Source organism: Micropterus dolomieu, linkage group LG13 (assembly GCF_021292245.1).
Source record: "Micropterus dolomieu isolate WLL.071019.BEF.003 ecotype Adirondacks linkage group LG13, ASM2129224v1, whole genome shotgun sequence".
Taxonomy (NCBI): domain Eukaryota; kingdom Metazoa; phylum Chordata; class Actinopteri; order Centrarchiformes; family Centrarchidae; genus Micropterus; species Micropterus dolomieu.
Window position 1 is genome coordinate 23449669 of NC_060162.1, and position 18314 is coordinate 23467982.

The 18314-nt window shown below is 41.8% G+C and overlaps 1 protein-coding gene across 3 annotated transcripts in view; it reads left to right on the forward strand.

Moving 5' to 3' along the window:
• Positions 1 to 1847: 1847 nt before the first annotated feature.
• Positions 1848 to 18314, forward strand: part of grin1a (glutamate receptor, ionotropic, N-methyl D-aspartate 1a) — a 32064-nt gene continuing 15597 nt past the window's right edge. For 2 of the 3 annotated variants that reach the window (XM_046066735.1, XM_046066736.1), the window contains exons 1-11: positions 1848 to 2099; positions 4774 to 4908; positions 5864 to 6040; positions 10394 to 10456; positions 11212 to 11309; positions 12330 to 12451; positions 13445 to 13619; positions 14777 to 14921; positions 16510 to 16596; positions 17012 to 17147; positions 17483 to 17610. In XM_046066735.1, the coding sequence (XP_045922691.1) occupies positions 1851 to 2099; positions 4774 to 4908; positions 5864 to 6040; positions 10394 to 10456; positions 11212 to 11309; positions 12330 to 12451; positions 13445 to 13619; positions 14777 to 14921; positions 16510 to 16596; positions 17012 to 17147; positions 17483 to 17610 (1515 nt within the window). In that variant the 5' untranslated portion in view covers positions 1848 to 1850. The remainder of the gene's footprint in view (positions 2100 to 4773; positions 4909 to 5863; positions 6041 to 10393; positions 10457 to 11211; positions 11310 to 12329; positions 12452 to 13444; positions 13620 to 14776; positions 14922 to 16509; positions 16597 to 17011; positions 17148 to 17482; positions 17611 to 18314) is intronic. The other variant, XM_046066737.1, reaches the window with a different exon arrangement.

Here is an 18314-nt window from a genome sequence, read left to right on the forward strand (position 1 = left end):
AAAAGTTATGAAAAGAAAAAAAAAGACTTACCAAATCATATTTGAGAGGAGCTCATTTTGGAAGCACACAGCCAGCAGCTGATGAATGCTGGTTTCCTCAGCCTTGTGATTAATTTATTAGCTCACTGCAACACAGACAGACGCCACAGTGTTGTGTGATTTATAATTCAGAACACTGTTGGGGGATTTTATACTGGCCTCATTTTCAAAACACCTTTTTCAATTGCAGCAATCCTTCATATCAATACCAGGAACAAACGCGCTACACAAATCCCCTTGGGGCAAAAATATTTATATAGCCTAATTGACTATTAATAATTAAAGTGAACCTATAAACGGCTGTTTGACACACACGAGTCTCCCTGACTAAATGTCTTTTTTATCTTTTCATTGTTTTACGTGCTTGTCCGTTTTGTTGGAGTGATTTCTTTCGACGTGTCCTGCTGTGAGGAATAAAACGCACTGTCGGCTTGCCAGAGATTATTTCCTCCGTACAAAGATCCTCTTTGTGTGCACGTGTGTGTTGTCAAAATCTTGTTTCCTTGGTAACCAGGAGGTTGATTCTGTTCATGTTTCTAGCTGCAGGGATGCTCCCAACACTTAGGCTACTTAGACACTCCCAAAGCGCCGGGTCAGAGCTTATACAACATCCACACCACAGTCTGGTTTTACTCCTCAGGTCCGCACACACGCGCGCACACATACACACACGCGCGCGCATGATTAAAGACAGGCCAGTCTGCTCAAATGTAAAGGCTGCAAAGACTGGTGGCACTGACGGGCAGCGTGATTAATGAGCTGTAGGCTACAAGGAGGTCGGTGGACTTTGCACAGAGAACTACACCACAAATCAGACTATCCTTTTGGTTTGGAGGAAGACAACTCATCGCATCAAAACCGGCGTGTCCATGGCTCAACTCTGACCTGAAACCCGCTGGATTGGAATTAACACCCCTCCCTCATCTCTAAATAGCTTGTGCAATCAGGCGATCTGAGGGGGAAATGTCACAACCGTCTGGTTCTCATTACAAATCACATTAACAAAGCCCACATATTAATCTGAATTAATTTAGCAGGATATGCCCTGCAGGTAGTGTACCCCTACGCAACCTAACACTGCATGTGCGCTGCCCTCACTGATCTTGCCTTACATGTCCCACATGACTAATATGTTGATCGAGCGTATTTTGAGCAAGTAAGCACATTTATTTTTCATATGACTAGCCTCTGCTTCAGCGTCAGCAGGCGTAGCAGCAGCAGCAGCAGCACGCCAACGCGCAAATCCCGGAGTATAGGGAGCCGATACGGCGGGAGCGCGCAGTAGCACCGCGGCGCGCATGCACAGCTGTCAGCACCAAGGACAGCAGCCGCTCAGCCCGGAGCCACCAGCCAGCGACGCGTCGGTGTGATCAGTCCGCACAGAGCGCACGGAGTAGCGGCTGGAGGTAGCGATACACACCCCGGAGAGGAAGGCGCCTGAAAGCTTGGATTGTGGTTTGACTCTTTCTTCAAAGCCGTACAGGGAGGTTGAGCAATTCTGCAGAGGAGAGCAAATTAAAAAGGTGGACAATGCGGTTTGAACGTCCCTGGTTGACAGCCTGCCCCTAATGTGATCATGCACATTCCTCCGCATTGCACTTAAATCCACCTATTTTTTTCCCCCCAGCCTTCATCTTTCCAATTTTTTTTTTTTGGCCTCCCCTCCCTCGCTCACACCGCCCACCTGGATCGTGCCTGCAGTCGTGCATTCAACTGGCTGAGCCGCGCTGCTGTCCAGAAGCTGGTCGAGCCGACCCGCCTCCGAGGAGAAAAGCGACCGGGCTGCACTGTGCTGTTTGGTGGTCCACACGATGCGTCTGTTTCTGCTGGCAGTGCTCTTCTCGTGCTCCTGCGCGCGGGCCGGCTGCGAGCCGAAAATCGTGAACATCGGGGCCGTCCTGAGCCAGAAGAGATACGAGCAGGTCTTCAAAGATGCCGTGACCCAGGCCAACCAGGTCTACGGCAGGGACAAATTCAAGCTGACCGCTATCTCCGTAACTCACAAACCCAACGCCATCCAGATGGCTCTCTCTGTCTGCGAGGACCTCATCTCCAGTCAGGTAGTTTACTGCAGCTCTGCATGGGCGCTCAATCAAACAACTGTTTAATTAATCTCTGAATCACAATCCATAACTCATGCTGCATGTGATCCATGCGCAACTTCACTGTAAAACTGGATTCCTGTTAGATGCATCAGTGTTTTGGAGGAACAAACCTCAAGTGCCTTCCAATAGAAAGTTGGTTTCAGGAAACATATCAGATGTGTTTCTCACTGGAGGGCCACTGAAGTGGGTAAAACACCAGATTGGTCATCAGATCATCATCAGTCTTGATCTCTGAATCACTGTGTAGACATGTTAACACGTGTCTTTTTCTCCACTGCCTCACACCTGCAGATGACCTGTCCATTCAGCATGAACATATTACCAAATGTTTGGCATCCACTCTAAGCAAGTACACTCAACCAACGAATTGGTCCACTTTGTATCCTACAGTGAACTCCCCACAGACCCATCTGTTTTACAGACATCCAAAAATAGGTTTGGTTTTGGGCATATCTCTGGATGAGAGGGCAACTGTGCGTTTCAGAACACACAGCTGCAGATCTACTGAACTGCAAAGGAGCCAGTGAGGAGTGAAAATGTGCCGCGATATGTCATTTACAATTAACAACTTGGCTTCAACTGTGTGTGTGTGTGTGTGTGATGAATGAACATTTTGGCTGACATGGCTGCAGACAGTTTGAGCTCCTGCATGTTGGCCTTCAGGGGTGGCTCACTCACTCAGCTGCAATCTGTGCGATATGATGCAGCTGCTTTTCCTGAGAATCCTTTTTTGAAAAGTATTTTCATGCAGATTTTCCAGGGATGAATTATCTTTCAGCTAGAATAAAGATTCCTACCGTATATGCTGTAGATCTTACAAAACATATTTCATAAGTAATGTATGATTGAGTGCGTACGCACTGTTGAGAGATGTTAACTGAAGCACATTGCAAATGCACCGACCATCCTCTCCAGTAATGCTCAACATGGCTTTTAAAAAAGTGGCAACATTATGTCACAGCATGTTGAGGCGTGAAGTCCTTCTCACTCTGATTGCTCCCACACATATAATTAGGCTACATGTGAACAACAAAAAAAAAACCCACACCCACAGCTTTTCAGTGGTGCTTTCATGTCCTTGGTCCTCTGCTTAGTGTGATGACTCTAATTGATACAGGCTTGTAGAATAATACTGTCACACCCAGTCTCTTGTCACATGTTCACCCAAAGGATCTGCCTGCAATCCAGCCACCCAGCCCAACAATGATTCAGTTCTCTACTCTCTTGTAAATGAGACAGAATCACACCTAATTTAGACAGAAGGTCCATGGAAGGTTTAATCAGTTGAGATGGCGTGTAGGCGATAACAGTTACTGCGAAGGGAAGTGCACGACAGATGGAGGAGTAGATGCCTGGGAGCAGTCCTTGGAAGATAGAGCTCATTTTTGACCCAACCATACGGACTGCTCATATCCAATAATCCATGCCTACACAGCCATGCCAACTTCATTCCCTTTTCCTTCACATCTCCCAGACATTTCTCAAGGCTGAGCACACAAAATCTCGTTTTCTACTGGAGTAGTTGGCCAGCATTGGTTTGCTTAATGCGGGGATAAGACTAAACCAAACAGCCACGAATAAAATATTAGTCAGCCCACACAGTGAGGACATTTTGAACAAAGGAAAAGATTTGCGCTTCTAGTTCTTTGTTATAGATGTGTTTGTCCCTGACAACAATTTATGGAGACTTTCAAGGTTCAAAACTTTTATTTTTATCCTGTTATACAACATTTTCAAGCAGCAGTTGCAGCCACTAAAAGATGAATATATTGTAAGTGGACACAAATGTAATTCATCTTGAGGTAGAAAGCAGATGTTTCAACCAAAGCTGGATTACAGACCAAGCAAAGTGGGCAACTGCTCCAAGGGGGCTCGGGGGCCCCAAATGCCCTAGATTCAGTGTGGCAATCAGTTTGTGACCATGATTAATTATAAACTGCATGTAAGTAAATAATTCAAGTGACTCCTGCTATTAATCTTTTTAGGCTCTATCTTGAAAAGGCCATGTATATTCTATTCATTTATAACACTTTTTGCCCTGAGCCCACTACTGGGTTAACCCAACCCTAATTTCAATGTTAACTAATGACAATATCTGGTTTTCTTAGCTATGCTGAAATTGACTTTTTAAATTTATTCATTTAGCTCTCACACCAAATGCATGTCTCTTATCCACTGCACCATCACCACCCACATTTTTACAATGTAAAATCGTACAGTCAACCTCGTAAGTGTGCATGACAAATTATGCCATCAAGCCTTGTGCACATGGTTTCATGTTGTTGTTTTAGCTTACTACAGAAACCTGCAGGCACACAAGACTGTTTCATTTTTTTAATTTCTTTTGTATTTTTGTTGTTGCTTGTGTGTTGCAACGTAAGAATCTAGGTTTGTTTGATTTATGAAAAAAAGGAAAATGGACACTTTGTGTTTGGTGAATCTTTATGACATTTGTGGTATGTTTGAAAAAAATTAGAAAACAATAAAAGAAAAGAAAGAAATCCTGCAGCATGTCTAAATTGGATACAGTTAGGACTTAAGTGTTTATCAGAGTATGACTAGTGCGGTTACCATTTTGTCTTAATGAGTGTCAGAATGACAGAGTATTGTGTCTTCTGTGCCTCTACAGGTCTATGCTATCCTGGTGAGTCACCCTCCCCAGTCCAATGACCACCTCACTCCAACACCTGTCTCCTACACTGCAGGCTTCTACCGCATCCCCGTGGTGGGGCTCACCACCCGCATGTCCATCTACTCAGACAAGGTGAGTGATAGATGAGAGAGATGTAAAGAGAAAGAGAGAGACAGTGAGAGAAGAAAACAGGAAGAGAACGAAGGAGTAAGGAGCTCCCCTGGGGCGGCTTCAAAAGCTTCCTAGATTAAACGTCCCATCACTGTCCATTAGAGGAGCTGTGATTAAATGGGTTTCCAGCTGAAAACTGAAAGAACATCATTAATAATGCCTCTGACCTGAGTAATGTTGTTGTGAAGCACAAGCAGCTAAAAAACTTCAAAGCAATCACACAGTAAATGAAATACCAAGGACTTGAAATACTCAATTTACAGTCTATTTAAGTAACATCAAAGCACACTGAATGACCAGAAATATGTGGACACCCAAACGTTACGCCCATATGTCATTGTTGACCGTGTCATTCGAAAACTATAAGCAGCAATCTGCAGCTATAACAACCTCTGATCCTTCAGGGCAGACTACAATTCAGTAACAAGAGCATTAGCGAGGTCGGCCACTGATGTTGGGGGATGAGGCCTGGCCTGCAGTCGGCATTCCCATTCATCCGCAAAGTGCTGGACAGGGTTGGGGTCAGGGCCCCGGGAAGGCCAGTCAAGTTCTCATAAAAGCTTTTCTTTATAAAAAGAAGTGACAAAATACTTATGCAGAACGACACATAGAAGCGTTTTCTGATCTGACGCCGGACAACATCATCTGTCAGTGCCTTACACAACCATTACTAATCACCGCTGGAAACATGAATCTGTTTTATGATGTGATAACACAGTGGTTAAGGTTTAGTTAGGCTTAGGTACAAAAACAACTTGGTTAGGCTTAGGGACTCTGCGGCTCCTCTTGGTTGCCCAAATTGAATAAAGGACTAGAATCTGACCTTGTCGCAGGTTTTTGTCCACTTATTTCCACATGTTATGAGTCATGAGTCATTCATTAATCCCTACTTCCTGCTTCCTCCGCCCCCTTTTAGAGTATCCACCTGTCCTTTCTGCGGACAGTCCCTCCCTACTCCCACCAGGCGCACGTGTGGTTCGACCTGATGCGCGAGTTCAACTGGAACCACATCATCTTGATAGTTAGCGACGACCACGAGGGGCGGGCCGCTCAAAAGAGACTCGAAACCCTCTTGGAGGAGAGAGAAACAAAGGTGAGATGCTCTGGCTCCCCCCCCCCCCCCCCCCCCCCTCCCCGAGAGTGTGTGTGAGCATGAGCGCGTGAGTGCGTAAGGTTTTTAAACCTCAAAGGTCTTCTATGTATGTAACTGTTTTTCTTTCTGTTGTGTGGCCACATCTCTTTCTCACCATTGTAAACATTGGCTAACATTCCTAGAGACATCAACAGCGTCTAATGTGGTCTAATCTGACAAAAGTTTGTACGTTTATTTGCTCATCTTCACGTTGCTTTTCGCCATAGTCCAAATTATCCCGTGTCTATCCACAATGGGAGCCAAATAGCGGACTTTAACGTGGGGCTTTGCAAACCATCACAGACTGAAGTGTTTATGTGTTTTATTGGGGCCATGGTGGAAGTCAGGTGTTTCTTTCCTCTCGTGCGTGATGAATCGCCGACTTCATTATGGTACACAGAGGCCTTGTGTTTATTGCACGCCGCTAGGTCATGGTCCGCTGATATGGGAGATGTTCTTCGCCTTTTCGGATACCGCTGATGCATCCATTTTAAGTGTAGCTCTGAGCTGTGTATATGGGTCAGTGAAATGCTGATCTTCTATGAGCCAAAACAGACTTGAGACTGCAATGATGTGTGCCCTTTAGGAACAGAGAGAGAGAGGGGGGAAAAAACAACTGCCATCTCTTTCATCCATTTAATAAATTACCTTGGGATACATTTTTTTCCTTTTATACTCTGTGATGCTTGTCACTCTCTGGGGCTCTTTGCTGTAATTGTGTGGCAGAGTGAAATGAGTCCCGATTCAGAGATTTAATTAAATCAGAAGCTGGAGAGTCGCTGAATATGACACATGCCCGAGGTAATTCACAGATGGCAGCTACAGCTAAAGTGAAAGCTGCTTAAATGAAGTGACCGGGATCAGTATTGATTAATCGCCACCAATAGGAAAACACTTCAAATGTTTGGATTAATCACTTGAGGTTTGTGCAACCACATCCATGCAGTTTAAATAACAAGACTTTCAAATCATCTTGATGTGACTGGCATCCTGCACTGGAGAAGAGAAATTTGTGTATTAAAAGCCTTTGATAAGAATCCAGGAAGTTCCTTTTATGTTTGCATAATCTGAGTTTGGATCTCAAAATGAACCCATCTGTGCGTCCCATTCAATCCCACAATACTGAGAAGAGTTGCTGCAACTCTCTCTACTCTGAGGCTTAATTACACATGTATTTAGTCATGACTGCAGGGCCAGCTGGAGCATTTCAGGGCCCTGAGCAGGATTTATTTGAGAATTGAGAAGTGTGTGCAGCAATAATTACACTGAAAACCTGGTAAAATTCAGGCTTGTGATATGATACGTAATGTTTCTAGAAAAGACCTGAAAAGACCAAAGCAAACAATAAATTGATTTTATCCAAATCCTTATATATTATTCCTCTGTGCCAAAAAGCGCCTTTGCTGTCTAAAAAACTCTAAAAAACACATCAGTGAGCCATACTGTTTCACTGACACTTTCCTTCATTACCATGCACACACACACCGTAGTTTATTTTGAGTCCATCCCACTCACAAAACAGGCCCCAACACATGCACTATTTCCACCTGCTTGACTAAGGTTTAGCTAAAAACTTGTCCAGCTGTAAGAACCAGTGAGCTTGAAGCTAAGTGCCATAGACAGGGCAGGGAATTTGAAAAGTCTGGAGAGACAGACTAACACGTTTTATTTTTGGTCCTTAAAGCGGGTGTAGGCAACATTGGAAAAGTAGCAAGAGACAGCAAGATTTTTAAAGTATCCAACCAAAAAAATCCCCCTCCCTTCAAGCATCCCTTGCACACATTTTCATGAGCAGTGAGTGCACAAGCAGGTGGGTAGACAGGTAGGCAGGTAGGATGGTAGACAACCCAGCCAATCATTTCATTCGGACCCAATGCGGACCTTGCGATAGACACAGACCGGATTTGTTGTGTCACGGATTTGTTATGTCACGGCATTTGATTTATTGATTGCTGTTGGGACATAAATAGAATTTCAACAAATTTAACAGGAAAAGGTTCTGAAATAAATATCATGTCATTCTTATGGAAGTTCCCATTTTTTGTTTGTTTGGGTGCCCCCTAGTGGCTAAATTGACTGCCTGGGCTCTGACTTCCCATAAACGTCACTACATCAGCAGGATGATGAAACCATTCCCAGCTTTTTTATTGTAAGTTTGTTCGGACGACGTCAACTAAGCGCTTAAACTGTAAACGCAGTGACAGCTTTGACTGTTTATGGTGATGTAAAAGGCCGTTAATTTGGATGTGGCAGATTGCAGCTTTGTCGTGCTCTAATTAAAAGGGAGAGGTGTTCTTCTTGCTAATCACCCTGTCATGCTGCATAAACTCAGTAAATTTGCATAGTTATTTTTAGCTTCGTGGCAAGGCCTTAGCGAGGTCACAGAGTCACAGTGGGATCACTGTCACCACCAGCAAAGAGGCTGTGGACACGCTGGACTTTCTCGGAGTGCAAACGTGACCAACACAACATGAAATATTAATGCCTGACTGAGGATACAAAAATAGAGCGCTCAGAAAATCTCTTGGGGGGGAAGACAAAGCTGTCCACAAAGCTGCTGGATGTTACTCATGGAAAGGATTTCAATACACTGAAGTTTAAATCTCTAATTTTTATGCTACAATTCTGAATGGTGCTCACCTGGATATTACATAGTTGTTGAAGAGTTATGATTGACTAATCTGGATTGGGATTATCAATAACAATTTTTCATATGACATTGTTCTTTCATCTTTTATAAATAAAATCACAGAATTTTAGAAAGTTTCCTCAAGCCAATTTAGGAAAAGTTATCTATAACCCCACTGACAATTGTTGTTTTCATTGATTATGAATCAGGATTGACTGAACATTTAAAATGACAATAGCGTCAGCTTGTTTCATAAGTCTTAAAAGCTCTCAGTTGTGAATGGATGAGTTTTCCGGACAGCGTACGTTGCGAGTTTGCTTGTCAGCTTGACTATCGTCCTGATCCACAGTCGGCGTCAACTCTGTGAAGGGAGGGAAACAGACCCAGAGTGCATTGAGGTGTGATCTGTGAAGCCAGGCAGCTGTGAAGGAAACCCTGTGAGGCAGAAAGATGGTGTGTTTTCCTGCAAAATGGCTCCATCTCAGGCGGGACTCCCGAGTGTCTCCTCTCACAGAACACGGACATGTAAAATAGTGACGCCTCAGGTGTCAGAATTTAAGTTTAACCTGCTTAGCAACTACTGAGAGCCAGTATGTTGTGCTGTGACAGAATTCCATACTACATGCTAGTTGTATACAGTATGGACCATATCATCTTTATATTGTTTTAGCAATTACTATACAAAATGTCAAAATGTTTTATACCAACAGGAAATTGTACATTACTTGCCTCAGTCAAACTGCAACTTTGGAAAGCTACCGCTAATTAAACTTAAGAAATAAGAAGGAAAATGTTTTCTTAGGATTGAACGCTTATTTTTTTGTTTGCCAAAATCTGTCTTGAGCTGCATCGCAATCAATTTAAATTGTTGGCAGCTGTGATGAGAGCCTCCATTTCCATTTTCAGAGTGTGAATCATTGGCTTGTTTTTGCGATTTCCTTTTTGATTTGATTCAATTAATAACTACAGTTGTAGAAAACAGCGTGTAACTAGTGGATAGAAATTTCCATACAGTTAACAATTGCTGTAGATGTCATGATGGTTTCTGACTTGTGATGTGCTGGTCACTAGTTAATAACACTAGAAGTGGCACTATGAAGTTGGCACTGTGGAGCTGGTGACAACTTCCACAGATGGTTGGATAAGACGTTTCCTAGTGCAGTTTTGCAAGATTACATACTGTAAAACATTTAATGAGCTCTTCATATTCTTTTATGAAGCCAAAAACGTGATCACACTTTGGACTTGTTGTTGTGTTGGTGAAGGGTTGAAAATCTGATGGCCATTTTATTTATTAAAAGTTAAGTTTACACTGCCGTGTAATGCTAGTTTCCAGTGTGGTGAAGAAGGAACAAACCAGATGGCAGAGTTGTTCAAAGCATTTTGTTTTGGTTATCTCTGGAGCCAGGGCGTTTTGATTCAGTTTCTTCTTAGAGCTCATCAATGCAACAATGAAGAAATGTTCCTGATCCTTAATAGTATTCGATTTCTTTAACAACTAAACGTGATTTCAGCGTTATTATAAAGCGGTCATCTCTGATGTTCTTTGCAAGTCCCACTGTTAAAGGTCCCAATTTGAAGCAGAAAAGTGGAGATTTGTTGGAATGCTTTACTGCCCTCCATTTTCAACTGTTTATAATATTTTTCTGTGTCTGCATATTTTCTCTGTGCACATTACTCATCAGAATAAAAAAAGGAACTATGAAAACCTCGACCAACTGTCCTATGACAACAAGCGAGGACCTAAGGTATATTTGCATGGTCAATGCACGCCGCCCACCAACTTTCCAAACGTAGCAACTAGAAACCAGCCCAAACCAGTCACCAGCCGACCCAGAAATGTCCCTCTCTTGGTAGCACGTGTTTTCTTTAATTTTTACTTTGAGACATTTCCCTATGATTTAAATGAAGAATGATTTTGTTGTGAAAAATCTATAATTTCTGGTCATTCCAGAAAAAAAAAAGAAATCAGTGAACAGCGCCCCGCTTTTATCATTTTCATTGTCTCCTTCAATAAAGGAATGCATGTACTCAGAACACACACACTCACACACAAAAAGAGTTTGCAAGTCCATTCCTGTGTGGAGAACCGGTAGTGTGGGACAAAACCGTTTCCCAGATGCTACTTCCACCTGTTCTGTAGCACTTCCCTAGTTTTCAGCAGTTTTTTTGTTGGGGGAAAACGTCCCCCTCACCCCCCTTCACCCGTTTTTAGTTACTGGTTGCATTGACCTTCTTCTTCCCCCTACCTAACACATGCACGTCCTTCTTTGGAGCCTTGACAACCCTCAGTTTGCATGCGAACAAATGCAAAAGTTTTTTTTCCCTTCAAGCTTTTTTTTTTTTTAGTTCAGCCGGTTCCCCTGGATCGCTTTCCTTTTTATCTCTGTCTCCCGTTTTCAAACAAAATCGGCCAAGCTCGAACCAAACAGGTAAAGAGGCAGCATGGTGTCTAAGGTAGGGAAAAGTAGCTGGCTTGACCTTTCTTATGCCCCGATCACAGGCAGAGAAAGTCCTCCAGTTCAGCCAGGAGACTAACTTAACTGCCCTGCTGCTGGAGGCGAAAGAGCTGGAGGCCCGAGTCATCATCCTGTCCGCCAGGTGAGGTTTTTGTCCTAAATTAAACATACATTTTAGCCAAAGTCCCAGAGGGAGCACAGGTGATTTACCCCACACCTGCTTTAAAATGTCCTACCCACTATCCAAGATAGAACTGGTTGAAACAAATGCAAAAAAAGATCATTTTGATAATAAATGTAATGCTTATTCTGGGACAGCAACTAATGATAATTTTCATTACTTATTAACCTGCTGATTATTTTCTGAATTAATCATTTGTTCAATAAAATGTCTAAGTCTTCCGAAATCTAATGACAAATTACAAATATATATATATATATATTTGTATATATATTATACATTTGCTTATATGTTTGCCTTTGAAGATGGTTGCTGTGTCAGATCAGGCAATCATTCTTGCCATGCCTTGGCCAAGAGACATTGCAGACTACACGTTGGACCCCAAGAACATGTCGCAGAAGTTTTCAAGCTAGACAAGACAGGTTTAAGAATAAAAAAACATCTTACATGCTAGTCTTTTTTTCGGGATGTCAGATGCCTATTTGATTGTCTTTCACTATGATACACTACAACAGATGAAGCTGGTAATTGTCATGCCCTACCCTTGTTTTCATTCCCTATGCCCCGTGTCCATTTGGTCAGGCTGTTCCTGTCATTGGGTTAGAATATTTCACTCTAATATAAGCGCCCTACAACTTATTATATTATATATTTGAAATGTATACATGATACTGGATTGCATCCAAGTGCATTTTTTGTGACATAAAAGCTAATCAAATTCTCTTAAAGAGAAATCAGGGCTGAAGAGATTAAAGAAAGACAGATTAAAAGCCCTCACTTTAACATAAAGGCATTTCACATAAATAATAATAAGTAAGGTGGTAATTGCTGTAATCACTTGGGCATGCACCTGTCCCCAGTGAATTAATCAATCAATGAACACCACAACCCTTCCTTACACTTTCATTTAGCATGCTCTGATGTGAAAACAACAACAACAAAACAAAATCTTTTGTCTTTTCTCAACATGGCAAATTCCAGTGAGGAAGATGCTGCTGCAGTGTACAAGGCCGCCCGCTTCCTCAACATGACGGGCTCGGGCTACGTGTGGCTGGTGGGCGAGCGGGAGATGTCGGGTAAAGCCCTGAGCGAGGCGCCAGACGGTACGTCCATCCAGCTGAGATCAGTGGGAATATACGAGTTAACCCTCGGCTTTACTCAGAGGCCGATCATAACACAAGTAGGATTAGAGGGATTAACTGTTTAACGATGGATGCATTACACGATTAACTATATGACCGCTTGTTGTGTGTTTACAACATTTAAACGTTTAAGCATTACGTGTTTAAGGGTTTAAATGTGCTGTGTATCTACAGTACACTGGGTTTTTAGTTTAAATGTTTATGTCCTGGATAATCCAAAGGTAAATTCATTGTGCTATTCTACCATATTAATACCCTGGTTTCTAATGAATTATAAAGGGAGAGTTTTGCAACAGATAACTGATAGAATGGTAAGCTATAACAGCCTTTCTTGTCTCTATTCCTGGATTTTTCACACAAGTCCCTCACAATATTTTATCACTTTGTGGTCACAAACGTTGAGCGTCTTACCCCCTGTGCACTCTGACACAACCAACCCCTGCAAAGCGTTTGTTGTCCTGTCCATGTCCAAGTCTCTTCCACCTCCACTGCAGCTTCTTCCAGGAGTCTGCAAGACTGATGGACCTGGTTGCATCAGAAAACTTAGCTGAAGTTGGATTGTTGCTTGGTTTAAATTTAGGTCTGATGGTATTTTTGTTTGTTCCTAACACAAATATGCTCTCTGGTAGGGCCAGGGAAAATAAATCCAACTTCAAGGGACTCTTTACACATGCTGTGAAAAGGTCATCAGTAGCAACATCAGAAAAATGATCCATTTACTCTCTTGCCACGTCTCATAAATGACAAGATGTGGATATTTTTCCAAGTAATCCTCCCTGAATTTAGCGTGCAAAGAAGCTGGATCATGCAGCTGATGTCTGACCTTTATTCAGGATGTCTAAACTGAAGGCCCTATAAGTTTTTTTTCCCACTTTGTGCATTGCAAAAGGATCCTAAAAACTGCTGTAGTTGGCTCAGGTCAGTGATTATCATTTGTTGTTGCCATGGTCTCAGGTCTGATCGGCCTCCAGCTCATCAACGGGAAGAATGAGTCTGCCCATATCAATGACGCGGTGGCTGTGGTGGCTCAGTCCATCCAGGAGCTCTTTGAAAAGGAGAATATCACAGAACCCCCGAGAGGATGTGTGGGCAACACCAACATCTGGAAAACAGGGCCACTCTTTAAACGGTAAGCTAGAATGCAGACGTAACGCATTGTTTCAGAAATTAGATTCTGATTAATCCGATTCGTTTTTTACTAATAAAGATGGCGCAATAGTAAAATATTTTTTGAAATCTTTTTCCAGAACAAATCTAGCTTCAAGACCAATACATTTCTTTTAACATTTTCCAACTACAAGATCAGGGGAATATTCTAGAAGACGCTCAATAAATATAACTTAAACTTGAAGTCTCATTTATTTATTTATTATTTCATATACTAGAAATCATTTTTTCGTCATTCCAAATGAAACAACTGAGTTTTTATTGACCCAGTTAGAGTGGTTTCTCAGCAGCATAACAAAAATGAAATGCGCTGCTTCCAAACAGATAGGGGTGACAAAAACAGCAGATATCATACGTGTCATTCACACTGGGGACGCTGGGGACATGTCCCCACCACTTTTTGAAAGCATTTGTTAAAAATGTTCCAAAAAAAATAGCTTGCAACAAAAAATTTTAATTAACAAATGAAATTACTTTGAGAATGTTTATTTGCACAATAAAAAAAACATGCACTGCAATTAACATCTAGAAGAAACACATGCACATTGTCCAAGAAAGTAACTTAAGCAACCAAAAAAAAGCTACTGAATCCTGCATTATATTCCATTACATTTTTATACTTTGAATTGTCACCAGCCACATGAGTTTTGTTTCCCTTCATATAAATAAAGACATTTAGACTATAAATTGGTGCAGAAAATGTCTCCAGAATGCAGGAAATTGAGAGTTTAAGGCTCAAAAACTTCTGGGCAATGACCCTCTGACCTCCCACTCATATATTTCAGCAGCAAATATTTAATCTAAATAGTGCTAAAAACTTTCTTGTCTTGTTCTCGTGCATCGTCACGTCTCATGACCCAAATGTATCATCACGTCCCTAATCTGAGCCCTTATGTCCCCACCACTTTTCAACACAAAGTGACGCCCTTGGCAGATATCGTCGCAGCTCAACAACCACAGCTCTGGCTTGTTCATCATATTTTTATTTTAACACATGCACTGAATTGAGAGCCTTGTACCAATACACAAGAAAATCCACAGTTGCACTCCTAATGGATTAGTTTTCCATGTATGAACACATGTGTAGGGTACTCACAAATAATAATTTGCTTGCAACAGGGTGCTGATGTCATCTAAATACCCAGAGGGCCTAACAGGACGTGTGGAGTTCAATGACGACGGAGACAGGAAATACGCCCACTACAGTATACTCAACTACCAGAAGAGTCGACTCATTCAAGTCGGCATATACAATGGAACACAGGTGAGCTGACAGACAGGCAACTCTGGCCTACACAACTGTGAAGCACATTTTATGGAAATTTAAAAAATAAGTCCATTCCCTATTTTAAACTTACTGCCCTCGAGTATGTCTATACTGTATACTCCATGTACATAGCAATCTATTTTCTTTATTCATGCGGGACATGCAGCTCCAGATTTCTATCTATAGTACAATGCAGTCTATGTAGGGCAACTCCACAGTCCTCAGTCTGTGCAACAAAAAAAAAAAAAATGCAGTTCAGCCAAAGCTAACAAGATGCTGCTGCAGTCTGAGGGATATTTCAAATATTTCCTTATTCACTTTATTTACAGTAAATTTACAACAGCTGAATGCAGGGAGGGCTGGGAGAGAAAGCGGCATGTTAAAGAGTAACTTAACACCAGGCTGAAAAGCAGTGTTTTACCTCTGACCACAGCTTGCCTGTCTGCCGAGAAGTTAAACTACTGGAGGTCTGCAAAACCAAGATTTTCAGGTTGTTAAGTTATTCTTTAAGTATGAAATGACTTTAAACTTTAGAAATTACCAGTTGATTTTGCTAGGCTAGACTGTTGTGGTATCATGTAACCTTTGGTTGAATCGTGGTTTTCCATGAACCATGCATTTATCTCGGGAGAATTGTAGATGTGTCCACTGTTGACTGCAGTCAACTCTAGATGGCAAGCAGGAGCTGTATGTGTCTGAATATGAAACCCAGCTGTGTCCTTCATGAGCCCCGGCTATAAAATGGGGACAAAGAGAAGAGATATTTTTAGAGAACAGCATTGCTGACCATTTTAAAAAGCTCAACCGATTTTTATTAGAATTAATTTAATAGAATCCAATTCCTACCTCTCAGGCAGCCACTGATTTCCATTTATTTCTGTATGATAAGAAACCCCAGATGCCGACATTCAAGATTTTAGTGTGTGTTGTGAAACAGCAATAAGTGAATGCAAGAAACCACCATATTCCCATTATGGATTGTCAATAAAAAACAATACTCGTGAATTAAACTCTCCATCAGTGGAAGGACATGAAAATGATCCTTTCTGATTACTGTGTAATCATCCAACCATAACATATCTATATCTAATGCAAGTTCAAGGTGTTGCAGTTTGTATTTAATTTGGAAACAACAGCTAAAAAACTATTTCAAAATGTAACTTTGAAAGCTGGTCTGTATAATATAAAATATATTTGATTTGAGCATGGAGTGACTGAGCAAACTATCCGGGGAAAGCTCTGTAGTTGACCTGGTGCAAAGAGATTATTTTGTCAAATTTTATTACTTTCTAGTTCATGGTGGTTATTTAAAGGGGCCAGCCTTGCAAACACAGCAAATAATAAGGACTGTGAAGATCAGCAGTTCAGTTCCCTGGTGATGGGTGTGATGATAATAAGTTCCTGAAACCCTCAGGTATGATACATAAGTCAGAGGTCGAAGGAATAAATAAAAGAACCGCTGAGCTGTGGTTATATAAAGCTGACTCATTAGTGATGCTCACCCACAGGGTTGGAGCCTCATCAGCAGCACGCCTTCTGTCAGCACTCACCTATAATACTGTATATGTGTGTGGCATGCCTGCAGGTGGTAATGAACAATCAGCGGAAGATCATCTGGCCCGGGGGAGAGACTGAGAAACCACAGGGCTTCCAGATGTCCACTCGGTTAAAGGTAGGGTGCCTTCACTTTGCTGCTGCAATGTGACGTTCATGTCTACACAGATAGAGTGCTGGATCTTAGCTGACAAACTCGTGTTGGACAGTGTTCTGACATTTGTTTCTCAGAGGCGAGTGAAGTTAATCTTTGTCCTTAAAGACAGCAGTGATGTATTTGCTATGACTTTTATCTCTTCAAATTTGTCATAGACCCTCAAAGAACCTCTCATCTGTATCCTTGTCAGTTCTTTTTACATTGATCTGTCTTTGTGTCCATGTGTATCTTGGAGATTGTAAATGAGTATTTGTGTATCTGTTGGGTTTTTCCAAGTATTTTTTTCTCCCTCGCCGGCCGCACTGAAGTCGCCCAGCATCGAAACGGATCCACCTCTGACTACGTGATAAACAGCCTTCTATCCCGTCTGTTATAGATAGTGACGATACACCAGGAGCCATTTGTGTATGTGAAACCCACTCAGCTGGATGGAACATGCAAGGAGGAAATGACATTAAATGGAGTCTTAATTAAAAAGGTTATCTGCACTGGGCCCAATGAGACCATCCCAGGTAACACATCAGGGACGTTTATATTATCACTGTGCTTTTACTGCACCCGCCAAACACCCACTGGAGATGCATACATATATATGCAGTAGGTATCTATATATGTATGCATGTTGCTGAGTGTGCCATTCAGAATGAGAGATTGTTGGGATGCCGGGACATGCTTGGTGTGTATGCTGTGTTTCTGGCAAACAGTATGATAGTGTGTGGCTGTCTGCAGTGTGCTCTGTCATGCATTTTGTTCAGTCTACGTGCGCCGCCTTTGGATTAACAAAACAATTCTAACATGTTTCCTCAAAAGTGATTGTAACTTGCAACTGTTGCTGGTTTTGTTACAGGACGCCCAATTGTACCCCAGTGTTGTTATGGCTTCTGTATTGACCTCCTGATTAAGTTGGCTATGACCATGAACTTTACCTATGAGGTGCATCTGGTGGCTGATGGGAAATTTGGAACTCAGGAGCGGGTTAGTTTTACATTTATAGCAGTATTTGTCATATTTTTTCACGAGGCACTGGTTGCACCTAATCTCTCACATTTAGTACTTTACATAACTTTAATGTCTCTAATCATTTTCCTTTACTCCAGTAACAGTCTGACTAACTATTCAGAGCTGAAGCAATAAGTAAAAATATGTATACATAATTGTAGAATGCAGACCCACAGATAAGTGTCCAGCAGGAGACTTTGCCCATCGGCACTGACCTAGTGTCAGTCTTTTAATTTCTACACAAAAGGATTAGGCGAACAGCAATCACCATGGCTAAGTGTTTAGGTAAATTTGGAAGGGCCAACTAGTTGTGAAATAAAAGGAATATGGAGCTAATGTTCCACATAAACCCAAATCCCAGGGAAAAAAGGAAATTGTTTTTACTGCCTTATCTATTCTATGATGCAAATTGGAAAACAACATACATCATTCACATGCCAAAAAATCTCTTGTCTTGGCAGGGCTCGTTCATTTTCATTAGCCCCGAAAGGGTTTGTCTTTGTTGTATGTCAAAATAGGACACATTCCACGATCTAAATTATATTTAGCCTAAGCTTGCATTATGCAAGTGGGACACTTTTATGAATTTACAGAACCTAGAATGTCCCTCATATGCACATTTGCTTAATCTCTTTGCAACAAAATCAAGTCTTACTTGCTGAAACTGCAATCTTAATTCA